This window comes from Leptosomus discolor, chromosome 2, assembly GCF_034619465.1.
Source record: "Leptosomus discolor isolate bLepDis1 chromosome 2, bLepDis1.hap2, whole genome shotgun sequence".
NCBI lineage: Eukaryota > Metazoa > Chordata > Aves > Leptosomiformes > Leptosomidae > Leptosomus > Leptosomus discolor.
Genome location: NC_141392.1, coordinates 86159745 through 86176628, shown reverse-complemented (window position 1 = coordinate 86176628; position 16884 = coordinate 86159745). Strand labels below are relative to the sequence as shown.

At 43.0% G+C, this 16884-nt stretch overlaps 1 protein-coding gene across 1 annotated transcript in view; it reads right to left on the bottom strand.

Annotated features, from left to right (window-relative positions):
- Nucleotides 1-15027, bottom strand: part of BACH2 (BACH transcriptional regulator 2) — a 49198-nt gene extending 34171 nt beyond the window's left edge. Inside the window, exon 1 of the mRNA XM_086461372.1 lies at nucleotides 14785-15027. Coding sequence (XP_086317498.1) covers nucleotides 14785-15027 — 243 coding nt within the window. The remainder of the gene's footprint in view (nucleotides 1-14784) is intronic.
- Between the last annotated feature and the right edge of the window lie 1857 nt (nucleotides 15028-16884).

The window sequence follows — 16884 nt, the reverse complement described above, 5'->3', positions numbered from 1 at the left end:
TTCCTCTTTAATTAAAGAGTTTTTCTGTGAAACAACTTATGAGAACTTCTTTGCTAAGGGAAAGAAACCAATGTATTGTTCCACACACATTTACAAAGACAAACATGCTCTCTCCAAGTGAATTTTGTTCCCCAATAAAGCCGCTATGGAAGGCAAAACAGAAAGAATGGTAAAGGATTCGCTGAAGAAGAACTGAAGTTCATTTTAAATCAGTGTACCATGTACAAATGCTGTCTTACAAATAGGATTATTTAATTTAAACCTTAGATCTGTCAAGTTCCATTACTTCAAATGGAGCCTGTCGTTTCTTGACTTCATTATAAATCAGGATTATATTACGATTTATGTTAGGTGAAGTCACTGCTTTGATAGGAGGCAGTGAAAAAAATTACACAGCAGTCAGTAAATAGAGCAAAGTCATTGCACTGTTCTTGAAAGGCAAAAAGTCATCTTGCTAAATGAGGGTCCGAGCTGTCCTGTACCAAGACTGTTCCTAATAAATAAAAGACCTCTGGGAAAAGTGCTGAGCATACGCTGGATCTATTTTCAGCTTGCATCAGCAGCTGCTGCCCCTGGGATCGCATCTTTGCTCATACCCTACACCATATGTAATCACTCCAGTGCTGCAACCAGTAAGATAATGAAAGAGCATGGCATAAATCTATACTTGAGTGGAATGCTAAATGAGAAAAATAATACAAAAAAGGGGGAAATAAACCACATTTTCAAGTCATTAGGAAGAAAGACTTTGACATATGAAGTGTTGCAACCATTAATAGCACTTATCATATAGAGTGGAGACAAAGAGACAAATTAATCAAACTGACAGAACTGGGACATTTTATGCTAATGCAGGCTCCTGGGTTTTCGTTTGTATTCCTCTGTGTCTGGAAAACTGATACCATTACAGGGCAGGAAATTGCATGAATAACATGCAACAGATCATAAAAATTCACACACCAAGTGCAGAAACACTGCCAAAAGCACTGTAAAAACAAGGCTAGAGACCTCAACAGAGGAACTACCAACAGCTAATGAATGCAAATAAGTACAGGAATATTTCCCACCATGCATAACAATGAGACATAGGCTGTGACTCTGCAGTCTCCAATAGTGTAGGCAAAATAAAGCCTGGAGAGCCAACACACAGATAGCTGGGGGGAACTTCTGGCCAAGCCAGGGTCTGAATTTGTTTGCAATATTGCAGCCAGCAGTTTAAAGCCACTAGGGAACTGGCACAGCCAAGTGTCGCCTCTGTCTAAACGTATTGCTATGTTAGATTTAATTTAATGTTTCAGGTAGAAGAGAGAGGGGGAGGAGGATGAAAGAGGAAATAAAACAGAGCCACAAAACAGCGAGCACATAATCACACAAAACAAAAATCCCCTCACCCCTGTGCAAATCCACAGCAGTAAAAACCCTCACAGATAAAGACATTTAAAACATAACTCGTTTGGGAAATACAAAATGCACTCGCTGTCCAAAGCCACAGCTGTGTTGTAAGGGGCAGGAAATGGCAAGAACTGCAGGAATGCTGGGCAGGGCACGGTGTAACGCAGGATCTTGCCAAGGTTATTTGCCGTAAAGGCTTCTCAAGGACCTTTAAAAAACCCTGGCAAAACAGAGCACTGGTAAAGCGCAGAGAGCTCATCAGCCATATAAACACCAAATGACATACACATTCACTTGACGGGCAGCCACAGCGTTTCTTATTGTTCTCTGTTCTTCAAAAAAGTGATGCTTCCCCCTTGTATGGTAGCTACCGTACAAACCTAAGGCAAGGACTAACTCTGGAGGGTAAAAGGAGTAAAGCTGATACCTTTTGGAGCTGCGTCATTTCCCGCACTACTCTCACCTTCCCCAGAATAGAACGATATACAGCTGACAGGATTGAGTAAGAGCACTTACGTGCTAGTACCACATGCATAAAGAGGGTGAGGAAATGCCAGCCTGCCCAGGGGTGGCTGCTTTCCTGCCGAGCAAGTGGAGTTCAAGTCCTTCTCGCATCTGGTGCTCAGAGGCGGCAGGGGAGAGATGGGCACAGGGGGCACACAATACAGAGCCCAGCTCTCCATCCGCTCTCCAGCAGACCGCTGTGGAGGTTTTCCACAGTTTTAGCCATGTGAACAGGGTTTCTTTCCAAACCTCAATATCTCCTTCTGTTCTTTCATTCACTACTAGAGCCTCAACAGGGTGCTTGGCACGGTACCAAAAAATGGTGTGCATACACAAAAGCAAGCTGGTCCAAAAGCTTTCCAAAGACAACGATGGTGTAACCTTTGTTCTAAGGGGAGAAATTAGAAACAGGCATTCATTAATTCCTGTAAATACACAGATCTGACAGATGGACAAGGGTTGCAAGCTGCAAATGGAACGGCTTTCTCCCTTTCCTTAAAAAAATTTTTTTTTTTTTTTAAAAAAAGATAGCACAGACAATTCGCTTCAAAAAGTCCTCATGAAAACCTCAGCTTTAAGAAATTTTAGTATCAGGAGGAAATAATTTGGTCAAATAGCTATAACGATGTTGATTTCTTCTGCTCTTTACAACAGCAGAGACACCTTTGAAGTCCCTCAAGAACACATATGACAGCTGACCCTTTCTTTTCCTCTACGTGCAATCAGAGCAGTTTGGGAAAAGAAAAGCTAGTTAGAGTAAAACATCCATTCCTGAAAGAGAATACTTAGAGAGGTCTTTACTATCACCTTACCATTCAACCAAGAGATAGAAAGCACAGTGACAAGAAATGACCATGAATTCTCACACTCCTTTACTCATGCAATTCCTCTTTAGAAAACCAGTTTCAGAACTGGACTGTAACCTTACCAAATAATTCAGATTAAAACTGTATCTGAGAACTAAGATGAGAGTGCAAGACCAGATGATGCAAACACTCTGGGCCCCCAAGGCTGGGATTGACTTGAAACCGCCTGAGCTTGCTGTGAAGAGCAGCTTATGGTCTGCAGCACCGGTCTGCTCTACAGAGCTGCTTGGAGGAGGCCCAGCACAGCAGTCCTGACACCAGCTCCTGCTAGGGTCACCTCAGCTGTGCACCAGCAGCTGAAGACATAGGGCAGAACGTGATCAAATGCTTGTCTTTAACAATCTACCTGCCTATGCCCTCTCAATCGAGGTTTCCAATTGGAAACTTCATGCATAATAGTGAAATTGAGCATATAGTGAAATCCGAGCACTGGAACAGGCTGCCTAGAGAGGTTGTGGAGTCTCCTTCTCTAGAGACATTCGAAACCTGGCTGGATGCAGTCCTGTGTGACCTACTCTAGGTGGTCCTGCTCTGGCAGGGGGGGTGGGTTAGATGATATTTTGAGGTCCCTTCCTACCCCTAACATTCTGTGATTCTGTGAAATAAATCCCGTACGTGAAGGACTATGCTCATCTTTGAAAAGGAAACAAAACTAAACCAAGGCCAAGGTAGCTCTTACTGGGTATTCTTCTCAGTCCTCCAACTGCAAGATACATTGAAGACATGGAAAGAAGAGAAGGAGTTATTGATTTAAAGGCTTCTGCCACTACTGAAAGCAACTCTTTTAGCTTTCTGAATGTTATGACAACTTTGTAAATGTGAACAAGTTCTTTGTAGAATGTCCCAATGCCTATATATGTCATGGACACCACTTCATTCTTCACTTCCTTGGACAACGGTATAGGCATTATTTGTCCTCAATGGCTACTGTTCATATAAACTGGGGAAAAATTACAAGGATAGATGGCTTTTATAAAAGACAAGTAACTCTCTATTTTTTGTGCCTTGGATTTGACAAATTAATTCAGACATTTAAAACATAGCCTTGGTTTGATGTGTCTAGTCTCCTGAACACTAACAAGTTCAAAGACTAGGCAGAAAGTGCTTGGTTTGGCTTTATGTCCAGACAAAAAAGCCATATGCAGAAAGCCATCCATGGGAGAACATGGAAATACGCAGTCAGATAAAAATAAGGTTAAAAAAATTGTTCAATTCAACAGGCAAACGGAATGGCTGAAGACTCATCCACCTCAAGTCCAGTTTCCCCTTCGGAAGCAGAAAAGAGTGCTAGTCCTCTGTGGAAAGCAGAAGGGAAGTTGTCAGGATTTGTCTTTCTCCAGCTTTTTCCTGTCTTGAAAACTTACTGGCTCCAACTCTGTCCTTTGAAAGAAACAGGAAATAACTTGAACTTACTGTTTTTACTTGACCAAGAATCCCTTGACAGGGAAATTTTCTCTGAAGGCTGCCTGTGTATCTGAGGAGGGAGGTAGCTAGGCATGTTGTACTACTGCTGTGTGGCCAGAGATGGAAAGATTTTTTTGTTTTGTTTTGTTTTCAGAGTTGTTTAAGACTTGCTTGTCACTGGCTGCAGGCCCTTCGAACAGACGACCGCAGGTCAGAACTTCAAAGGTAAGCAAAAACCCAACACATTTCCCACAAGCAAAATCTTTACACAGTCAAAAATGTAGCCTCGGACTCCTAGTTGACAGTCTGATAAAAATCTCAGACCACTTCATCAAAAGCCTTTTTTCCTGAAACTGAGAACTGTACTGGTAAAGTCTGCATGGACAACTTTTTCTTTAAATCTACTCTTTTTACCTTGAAGCACTACCACAGGCTGCATCCCCACCCATTCTGGGAACATAAAGTAAGAGATATATGCACAGACTAGGGAATTTGGTCCTACCACAATTCAAAGCCAGCAAATTTCAAGGAGAGTATTAGCAACTATTTGACACACAATACACTGGATGCCCACACCTCTTTATTAGCACTGTTCAGGTCCCTTTCTAGGTCAATTCATTAATTTGGATGGTCTCCTTTCTATTTTAGTACTCCCATAAACCCACCTCAGACCTGGCTTCAGGAAGTACATCTGACACCACAGGAGCAGAAGCAAGCACTGAGAACACAACACATCCACTGAGTCTGTCCTGGGTCACACCTGTCAAATCTCTCTGCAGTCCTTACAGTAAGTCTGTACACTTCCACTTCTCGAAAGTGTTGTTCTGAAATGATGAGCAGCTGCTGCAGGGAATTGTGTGGACTAGGTGCAATATATATACTCAACTCAAAATGGTTGCTTTAACACCAAACCAAAAATGTCTGGTTTCTGAGGTCCTGAAAACACACAGCTTCCATCTACCAAGACTGATTAGCTCTCTGCGGAAGAGATCAAGTCTTCCTAGGCATCTACTTGCCTACTGTTTAGGATAAACAGGATGCCCAAAAGCTACAATAATACAGGAAAAGTTTTTACATCTTGCTTTGAGTATCAAGATTTTTTTTTAAATCAAGAATTTCTTTTTGAACCTGGGTCTGCACCAGCCCTGTCACTTAAGCAAAAATTCCCAATTAAGCATCCTCAAAGTGCCCCAGTCTCCTGGTGAGGGACTGGGAGTCTGTAGCAATTCACAGTCTCTTTCTGATCTGCTCCATGCCTCCAAGTCTACTTTCGCCTCGGATGTGGCAGTCTCAGCAGCTGCTACCGATGGCTGTGCACAGGACCTCAGGGGTGTTGCAAGAACAGGTAGAGGACACAGAGTGGAGCCCATCAGTCACCCAGATAAGGCAGTGGGTGGCTCCATCCTACACCAATCGTTTTGAGAAATGCTGCAACTGGTCTGAAAATCCCCTCAGTGCCTCCTGCACACTTAAAAGACACAAAGGGAAGAAAACGAGACTGAAACTCTGGCTGAGGAATGATAAGCTGGAAGCTCTGGGTTCAGATACACGGGCTGCTCTGGGCCCAGCAGCTGTGCCAGCTGTGGGTCAGTCTGTTCATCTCTGTGTGAGGTAATGTGAACCAAAGCATCTAGAGAGAGGTAAACATAGCTGAGTGGTTCACACAAGGTGATTTAATCATCACTGACCTGATGCACAGATCTGTGCTGTAATTCCCATCTGATGCATCAGCTTCCACTCCGGCATTCACAGAGAGGTGATGACAGTATTTTATTTGCTCACAAGAGACCTCAAAAATCTACTGCTGAAGGTTTTATGTTACCATTATTTAACTCCAGAGCTGATACCTTTCAATTCCAGCTGTTTGGTGACACCTTGTTTATATATCAGTTTTACTGAAAGTGCTAGTACTGCGATTCTCTGCTGTTCTCAGCCCAGCTATGGCTGTTTTAACTGCGGATCTCCAGCTAGCAGCAGTCCCTGGGTCACAGCAAGAAATTCCCGATGCCGTTTCAATTACGAATTAACTTTCTCTTCTCCACAAAGTCTTCTAAAGCCTCCATCACTGACTCCTAAGTGACCCAAAAGATGACACATTGTGCAAACTTTAAGCAAAAAAAAAAAAAAAATTATCCCAAAACATAAAACAAAAATTAAAAAATAAAAGATTTGAACTACTTCTGTGTAACAGACAGTTACACTTAACTGCACACTTTGATGCCATCTACTCTTACAAGGTCAGATCAAGTAAAGCGAAAGACAGAAAGGTTTATTAGCAAATCTGAGCTATGTTATCTTAGGATCTTAAATTCCACTCAATTGCATCTGTATTGAGCACCAAACTTCTTCAAGGGGTGTCTAACGCTCATCCCTCTCCAAGGCCATTTGCCTTACAGTTATGAAACAATGTGCAGTCATACACATCACTGAGCAGTTTGTTGCTAAAAACACATGCCAAGTTTTTCAGTTGATTTTAATCCGGCTCCAGAACGACTGCCAGTGGCTCTCATGATCTCTTTCCCCAGTAAATTAAAATACGCTTCCTAGAGATACGCCTGATACTTTCTTTTCATTTAAATCTTTAAACAACCACATAAGCCTCCTCTCAAGCTCTTTCAGAGAAATGCAATCTCATTTTTAAAACAAACCAAGCGTGGGCTAGATGGATCTGTAGATTGACCAAGTACAGCTGCTCCTATTTATTTATTTTATTAAAGTAAATAAAGTGCCCAAGGACACAGCTTGTAGTAGTGTTAGACTGCACTGGGACTCAGATGTGTTTGCTGGCAGTCTCCCATCAAAGTGGGACAGATGAAAATTCAGCGCTGCACAAAAATCCTGAATAAGTCAGCCATTTCTCTCTTCAGAGCCTGCATCAAACATGTAACAAAAAGTGTGTCTACTTGTTCCTCTATGAAGCTCAACAGCCTGCCTGTAAAATTCACAAAGAGCATCTCATTCCCAAATCCTAGTACGATTCAATTGCCTTCTGCTCACCTAAAACGCGTATATCACTTCCAAATTGAACCACACTTCCTAGCCTTAATGTTTGTTGACTGCTGCAATGCATCATTTGAATACATGACATATTCCACGCCATAACATGCTCAACTTCACTGGTAGCTGAGAAAAACAGTTGGTCTAGCATTATTCACCAGGGAATCCTTGTCAGAAAGTGCTGTATGGAGATAAAACCTTACCCTCTTTGGGTCTTGGGAACACTAATGAAACAAAACTTGGTACTGGGATCAGAAAGTACCTCACAGGTTGTGGTCTCTGATGTGGTAAAGCTGAGATGTGTCTTATCTGGGCCTTATCTGTCTGTTTATTCAAATGGCAAATACTCAGCTTGTATTTCTGGACTCTTTTAAGAGCAGACACTTAGTTTGCTGGCATGAAAGAAATTCAAAACTTTTTTAGAGGGAGAAAAAGCAAAGGTAAGAGAATCAAAGAGGGAGGGAGGGGAGGGGGAGGAGAGGAGGAGATCTCTCAGTCGGCAGGGCCAGAGTGCTCAGTGTTGAGACACAGTCATGGCTCAGCCATCTCATTTTCATTCATGCCCACATATGTATTTGAATACAACAAAACCCCACCTAAATTAAAAAAAAAAACCCACAATAAAATACAACTCCTGTTACACATCCTTATTGCTTCTGCTCATGCCCTTAGCATAGTCTACCTCTAGGACTTACTCTTTCAGACATCTTTAACATTTTAGATTCTGTTTGTCATGTTTGAGTGAAAGTTTCCGCACTGCAAACTGCCTTTTCAATAGCGAGTGCAATCACAGTCAATCAGCCCGATTTAGCACTAGCGGCAGGCAGGAGTCTAACAAAGGCAACGAAATTGAGTCCACTTATCGCAGTGGTGAATTTCATTCTGTGCATTCATCTCCCTATCCCCTTCAACAGTACATTTTTATATGCTTACTTGAATAAATAAATAAACAGTACAGCTACCGCCAAAGGAAGGGAAAGGAGTTATTGCAATATTTTATCTCCTCAACATGCATGTATGTGTGGCTTTTGTTTTGCTTTTTAAAGCCTAGCTCTCCCCACAACACACCAGAGATGTATTTCGCTTTTCTCCACTGGAAAAGATCAGAGAAACATTATCAATAGCAAGACAGCCCTCATCAGAAAATAATGTAAGTTACACCATGCGGAATGAAAGTATGCGGCTAGTTTCTTCATCACACTCAAGGCATGAAAAATCAGGCAGTGTTGGAAGGCTTTGCAGTCAGACATGGATGGAATTTCATATCACATCTTGATGGTCTCATTTCCGTTTTATTGCTCACCTGCTAGAAACAAAGTACGTAGTTTGTACCTCGTACTGTGCTACATAAGCAACGTGCATAAAACAACGTCCATTTCTGTCTCATCGCTTCTCCTGAATTAGTAGGACTTCGAAAAGTACCCGAACGCTCAGTTTTACTCTCACTACAGATCTGCAGCCTCCAGTCATCCTTCTGTGCTGGCAGTGTCAGCATTGTGAATCAGCATGAGAAATAACACATTCCCTAGGAGGAATTCAGGAAACCAAAGACCCAACTTCCATCATATGGACTCAATTAGGTGCCATTGCTGAGGTAAGGCTGAAGTGTAAATGAGTTTGAAGCCTGACTTTATTAGAAGCCTGATCGATACAACCTCTTGATACAAAAAGCTCCACGCATGAAGAGAGTGCTGGCTTTCAGGTCATTGCTGCCTCCTGAGCCAAAGAAGAAATAATTCTGACCAGTGCTGCAATCTGTGAGGAACATCAATGGATGATGCAGTCATGTATAGAGAAAACCACATTAATGTTTCCTGTTTTCTGAGAACTAACCTTAGCTAATCCTAATACATCTCTGGGGTGCCAAAGAAAAAGGGTCTTTCGTTGTACCCTACTGCGTAATAACACCCCTCCAGCTGGGAAAGAAACTTCTAAGCATTTTCTTCTTGCCCTCTTGCACCTCTTTCCCACGTTTATCACCTCTTCCACCCCACACTCCTGTGCAGTGCACTCCCAGCTCAGTCCCTGCATTCCTTAAAGATATTATATTCATACATATACACAGTACACAGAAAGGGAAGAGACAAAGTAAGAGAATATCATTTATTTCTAGAGATAAAAAGGAATAGTAATCGCCTTTAGCCAGCAGGGTATGTAATAGCTGACGTCCTGCATCCTGCCTTTGATTTTCTCCTCATCGCAATCGTCTTTTGTTGGCTAATTCCCAGCATTTTTTCCTCAGGCTGGCGAGTTGGCATGGATGGTTAGCAGCTGCCAGTATTTCTCCTCCCTGTCAGCTACGAGCCGTACTAATGTTAGATGCCTGGCTCAGTCCCACCCAGGGTGCTGCATGCCTTCGCTTTCCAACATACTCAGCTTTTGCCAGCTTTGAATCTGAATCAAGGTCCCGTCCTGCCTTTCTCCTTGCAAAGATTAACCGGGTGAGGGAGTTAACCCACATCAACTGAAGAAGCAGATGACAGATTTCACAGGGCTAGACCTTGTGGGGAAACGGCAGGTTTCGCAGCAGCCGTCAGGGAGCAGTAAAGCAGTAAGAACACAGAGAAATCCAACCTGTGGTGTGTGCTAACATCTACTTTGAACACCATTCTCTTAATAGCAAAGAAAAGAGCTGTGCAGATAAACAAACAAAAAAGCTTCTTAAGCACATCCCCCCCCCCGCCCCCCACCCCCCCCCCCTTCTAAAAGAGATGCAAAGATGCTGCTTCCCTTTGCCCCTTGGAAGATTTGTAAGCCACAGACAACTCTGTTTAATCCTTTTGGAAAGCAACATTTTCAGCAAATAGTTCATTGCATTAAAAAAAGTCACCAGTAAGCACTCTTTGAAACAGATTCATGAAATTCGAGGGTTACAGGTAAAACTAAGCAACCTACTTGAGAAGCAAGTATAACAGAAAAGGCAGTATCAGACCAGTGCTAGAGAAAGCTTGGTCTACTACTTCAGAAGACCTGCGTTTGACATTTCACCAGAGAGAAAGGCATTCGATGCTCTCATGGCTGGAATGACCAGGTGAAGGTTTTTTTCAAATGTACACACCAAAGTCAAAAAAATGCAAGCAAGGTTGGGAATCTCACTTCTACGCTGTAGGAATCTAATGCAACTGAGGGGCTTTATTTGTTGTAGTTGTTTCTGTATTTTCACCATTTAACTGCAGCCTCAGCTTTCAAAAACCCAAGTGAATAAGGTGTTTGCACAGACGATGCTCCTCCATCCAGCACCCAGCTTTCAGCTTGCCCATGTAGACTTGCTGAGCACTTTTATTAGCAAAGCCAGGCAGGTAGTAACAGCGAATAAAAAGCCTATTTGACGAAGCACTGGCTCCTTCTCAAGTAAAGTAGAGTACCACTACAGCATGAATGACTCAATCATCTACTCGAGAGCTATTACTTGCAGCCATGAAGCAATGTTAATTGGATAATGGCCTGCTGCCAGCTAATATTGGCATGACCTACAATACCCCTGGCTGACAGCCGTGTCTCTCTCTCTATCACACCTTTTTTTGTAATCTGGATGGGAAGTGGAAACCATTAAAAAAGCCTCATAAGTGCCATTTAACTTCTTATCATGAATTAAAAGCTTAATTAAGTGCCTTGTTAAAGGAAGGAAGACCAGTTTTCTCGATTAAATAAAACAAAACAACAGTTAGGGGTACGGAGTGAATGACTAACTTTACAGCTTTAAACTCAGTTCTTGGAAAATATTAATTCTGGGTTGCATCTAACAGCAGCTGCTAGAGGAAAAATTGCTGAAAAATACCCTGGGTGAAAAGCAGGCGAGTTTGTAGTTGTTTACCAAAAACTGCAAATGAAGAGAAAAGCACAGAAGTTAAGAGCTAACAGGGTCCTTTTTTTTTAGCTGTAGGCAGCTGATACGCTCCATTCCTCTAACTCTGCTCTAAGGGCTGATAGTTCACACACCATGGCCACATCTGAGCCCTTGTTATTATGTGGCTGTTTTTCCAAGCACTTATCTATCCACTAAAATACATGTTGCTTTAACAAAAAGGTGTAGTCTGAAATCAAATCACCAAGGCTAGCACAAAAGGGCTTATGGAAACTCTTCAATCAGTAGAGAGTTAGGTTCACACTGACTTAGTTTAAGTTGATTAGGGAAAGGTTTGAACTGAGTCATATTAAGTCACGCTTGAACTGACCTGAAATGTCTAACCCAAAGCTTTGCAACAGTTTAAAACCCTGAAAGTTCAACCAGTCCCAATTCTCTGTGTGCACAATGTCTCCATACTGAAATGACTGGCGTATCATAAGGACTGCTCTCACTTGTAATTGGATATGAACAAGAAATAATGTGAAAAACATCTGTCCCCTGCTCAGCTAGACAACAGTTAACAATGTCTGGATGCCAGATTAACAAAAAGACTCCAACACATTATGAAGTAAAAAAAAAAGTCTGCAATTTAGACTTCAGAGTCAGACTTACTGCTTTGAATAATCAAAAATAAGTTCTTTTGTTTTGATGTTAAGCTCTCTCACACCAATACTACCTGAGTGTAAAAAAATTTATATATAAAGCTCTATCCAGCTCCAACATCAAACCTTTGACAAATAATAATAATAACGCCCTTTGTCCACAATTGTGTACTTCAGCAGTTTTCAAACTGCACCAGAATTTAAAATGCAATGCTTGTTATGGTTGACTTAAAAATAGTTTTGTTAATTTATGAGTGGTCATCACCTTTGGAAAAGTTTTGAACTGTGAAGACTGTATTTAAAAATGACTTTCAATCTCTGTTTTTCTGTAACAACTATATGCCAACATAAATGGTCTCTAAGCCTGAAAAAAATACTGGCTCAGGACATCAACTTTCAACTTTTGTTCGAAAATTTTCCACTGGAGGAATAACCCCCTACACAATAGATTAAGTCAAGTCTTTACAAATAACTCATGGGCTGCCAGAGATCTGCAGACCACGGACTAAAAACAATAGCCTTGGGAAGAGCCATTAGCTTGTGAACTGAAAAAGACCCTGCTAACTTCTTTTAATGCAATATAATTGAGATGGTGTTTCCCCTGCTCTATCAGCTCTTAAAAGCCAGGAGGGTTTCAGTTCCTTTCCTGGGGAGCTCTGACACTGTTCTTTGTTGGAGGCGTTTCCCATATCTACGCACAGGCATCTACCAAAGCACCCAGCACTGAAGCAAAGCAATGCCAGAAGCAGAGACATGCACCTTAACCAAGGAATAACTGAGACAGAATGAAGTGCATCAGGCAGCTCTCTTTACCCCAAGTGACTACCATTTGTGAGGAAATTATTTAACTGACCACCCCACATATAGGTATTCAAACAATGCAGCAGCTGAGCAAATTAGATTCAATGCAGTTAACAGCAATTAATTTGCACGTGGAAAATATCTGTACAAGTAAGCATTGGTTAACTGCAGGTACCTTTTTTAATAGGCTAAGGGACTTCTTTTCCAGGACGAGAAAGTTAAGGCCCTGCTGCTCTGCAAGTAATAGAAGCACATGGCAAAGTAAGAGTAGTGGTCTTAGGTGAAGCGTGGTAATTTCAGACACTGGGAAAAACCTTAAGAACTAGATCCACTGCTTCTGTAAATCCACGGACTTCACTGCAGCTGTAACAGAGGCCAGTGTAATTCTAAGTCATCTCATCTTTCATTGAGATATATTCTAAAATGTAAAACTCCAATACTTCATTTATCCAAAGGAGATTCACTGAAATAGAAATAATTTATGGTTGGACTGGAGGAATTTTTTTAATGGAGTATCTCATATAAAATACATGGAAAGACAAACCTTTGTGTTTTAAATTTTTAGCATCACATGAACATAGGAATAGGTCACAAAGTGCGGACACATCATGATCCCTCCACCACCCTGCTTCTCCCACTGGCCTGCAGCTCAGCACCTCACTGGGGCTGTGACTAGAAATCTGCTAATTTCCAACCTACTTTTACTAAAAGCCAGTTGAGACCAATCAATGCTTGTGTCAACACTGTCTTCTTGCGTTCAAGGGAAACTCCTCCTCTCAGCCATTTCATCTCCTCTGCCTACACAGAGCTGTAGCATGTCACAGTTGTCACGCCAGCAGTATGAATCTGAAATGGTCTTGTCTCCTTTTTTAGGACAGGCTCCTTCCTCTGAACACCTCAGTCACTCTTCTATATGCTTATTTGAATTTCAATTATTTTTCTTTATCTAACAGGACCTGAATCATACATGAAGGTCTCACCAAAGCTTCGTAGAAGAGTGCTGATACCATCCTGGCCTCTTTGCACCTGTGCACCCCTGGGCACGTTTTGTCACCTCTCTGCTCCTACCCTTGCTTTGTGGTGTGAAAACTATGTGACACTGAGACTCAAATCTTCCACTGGAAATCAGTAGTGGACACTGCAGAATCATAGTGTGCATCCTAGCGCATCCTCTGCGATATCTCTAAACTCCTATGCAAAACGTCTGGGTTGAAATTTCTTCATGAGTAATATTCAGCGCCAAGACTCATGAAGTCACACCCAGTGACCTACTTCTTCTAATGCTCCCCAACTTGTGCCATGACAACATCACGCTGCCGCTGAAGTCTCTGGAGAGCTAAACCAAAGGAGGAAAAATGGTGCATGACACTTCGGGACCTGTCATCATCTAAAAGCACACCGTGCTGCTTCATGGGCATTAAGCAAATGATGGTGAAAACCCCTCTGTGTGCCAGAGTACCTTCCCACTGAGCAACTGCCGTCCCGTGCCCATGGTACATCATCACCCTTCTTGTGCTGCGGGTCCCAGCCCGAGACACAGGGCAGGCAGTGCCAAGGTAGCAGGTGATGGCAACCCTGGCCAGCGGGCACATGCCTCTCCTCTGTGGGCAGCAAAGCCACTGGCGTGTCCCACAGTAGCTGTGCCGTCACAGCTGTATGGCTGTGAGGAAATTACAGTGGGGGTGGAAGCCAGCCAGCGAGATTTTGTGGTAAAATAAAGTAAACTTTCCAGTGAGGTATGTATTTTCTATGTTCCTTGGCTTCCTGCTGTGGGAGCCATGCTGCATGAGAAAAACCCTGCTTTTTGACACACTGCGTTCATGTTTTTTCAGTGGAAAACACACGGCCCAAAGCAGTGAAATCCCAAACTCGTCATGAGGGGAGGCAAGAGGAAGCGAGGCTGAATGAGGTGCAGGAGAGGGGACAGAGAAGGATGAGGATATGAGCTGCCAGAGAGGGGTGGACAGCATTGAGACTCCCAACAACGTGACATGATTTTTCAACAACAACCTGCTGTCTAGCAGCCACATCACCCCTTTCAAATTTCCTGTCTGGAAGAGCAGAAGAATATCTGGGTGCTGACAAGGCCCTGAATGAAGTTACGGTAATTAAGCTTTTGGGTGTCTTAAAGCTTTGCCACTGTAACCGTTAGGAGTTACCACCAGCGAGGAACGATGGCATGAACATGTCCATCCTTCAAGGATTTGCAACCCACCCGAACACAAAACCCACACCCAGAGCTGTGCCAGGGCAGGCACCAACACCTGCTCCACGCTCCCCTTTGCCACCTTAGTGGACCGCGGAAGTCCTCCTCACCGCGCGGGATGGAGGGGGCTCGTGTTTACGGCAGGGGCGTGGCGACATACTGTACCTCTTCCGGCAGGCTGACCACCAGGTCATTTTCCGTCTGCCCTACCAAGGCCTGCAAGAAGTACTCGCTGCAGGCAGCCAGCACAGCCCGGTGGGCGCGGAACTCCTTCCCCTCCACGATCAGCGTCACGTCACAGAGAATGTCCTGCTTCCGCTGGTCATTTAAGCAGAGGAGAATATTGGTACAGTGCACCGTTGACTCATACACATACATGGGGGAGTCAGTCTTCTCATCCACAGACATGCCGTTCACACCCTGCAGGGGAGAAGGGAGGAAGAAAACACAAATAAAGCGGTGAGGAGCAACACAGCCACCAGGCGAACGTGGCGAGGTGGGATGCTGCCCAGTTTTTGGATACTCTGGGACCATGGCCAAGCAGCCTATTAATTCTTAAATCCAAGCAAGTTGCTTGGCAAGGGCATCAGGAAGGGTGTTCGTTCCCACTGTCTTTTACTCCACCATGCTTCCACTACCTACTCCCGCCACCCCCGCCAACTTCCCCCACCAAGACCAAAACAGGTTTTAGATGGACTGCTTTCCTTCAACCACCTACTGTGCATCTACGATTTTTGATTTAGTAGAGGCAATAACATGGGGACATGGGAAATTTTAGAAGATTTTAGCCAAAAAAGCAAGAGTGACTGTTGGGTCTTCTAATGGTGAAAAAAGGGCTTTGTGCTTGCTTCTCTAATTTTCAGATTAAGGGAAAAACCCCTCAAAACCCCAGCCCATTCTCCAGCAGAGAGGCAGTGCTTTGCATTTACAGTGAACACCTCAGCTCAAGTGAAGGGCAAGGTGGAACCATACCCGACGAAGACAAGCCACTAACTACAGTGACTTAATTTCTCAACCAGAATCAGAGTAATTTTAAGCCTTAAGGAAGAAAGAAAAATGTTCAGTGGCTTCAGAAGAAATCTGTTTCTAGGTATGGCTAAAGACAACATCCCTTCACCAGCCGTTTAATGCCATTTACAGAAAAGACCACTTTCTGAATTCCAGACCCACAGACCCAAGAAAATCCTTGACCCATGTGGAGGTCCAGCCCCAGGTGGCAGGGCAGCACATGGGTGCTGGGGCTGCTCCTGCCTGCAGATAAGTTTCCCCCTCCTGACAGCAGAGCAGAGGCTGGAAGGACATAAGAGACTCGTTACAGCTGTCTGAGCTAGGAAGTTCTCTGTCTGATGTTCTGCAATTTCTGACACACATAGAACTGGCAATGCCTCTGAACATGGGGACTGGGCTTGTGGTGCTGATGGTGGTGGCGATCAGCTTCTCCCAACACCACATGAACCCCCCTCATACTTGAACACATTGAAGTAATTCAATAACTTTCTGTCCAGCACCAGATTGAATTCTCTTTGCATTATTTTCACATTTCAGTTTCTCTGAGTAGAAAAGTGCAAAAGCCCGTGCTGTGTTTGAACATACTATGTACCTCAAAACAAACCAAGCACGCTTGTTTTAGGGCTTACATGGGAAAAAGGATTATTTGTATGTATTATTCTACCTGCTGCTGAAAGGAAAGTCGTGCAGATGCACAAACTTCAAGTATTTTAAGGAATTGTTTTTCCTTATTGTGAACAACAACCGTCTTCTGAGAAGTAAGATTCAGAGGCATACAGGGCTAAGGACAACAGACGGCAGTATTTTGGTATAATACTGCTGCACAGTAAATCTCTGAGCAGTGTAGCAGGTAGAAGCAAAATTCCTCCTACTTTTTAACGTGGATCTTTGCAGCATTTTCTTTTGCTAGTACAATATACAGGTACACGAGTAGACACAACATGACTCCAAACTATTTCTCTTGCCATGAGTTAAAACCAGGGTGCATTTTCCTACAGTGTAATTTGAAAGACACTAATAATCTCGACAAGAATGGACTTAAGAGGACCCACTTGTTACTTGCAGGTATTTACTAGACTTCCCACCTTTAAAAGAGTATTTTTAAGCCAGTGGCTATGATAATTCTTTCTACAAAACAGGTATTTTTGCCAACATTACAAAATTACAGTATTACTGGAAGTCTTAATGGGATGCTTATGGCTTCTCTTTCACTGATATTTTCAATATTTACTGCTGACTCATGCCACACTTCTGAGT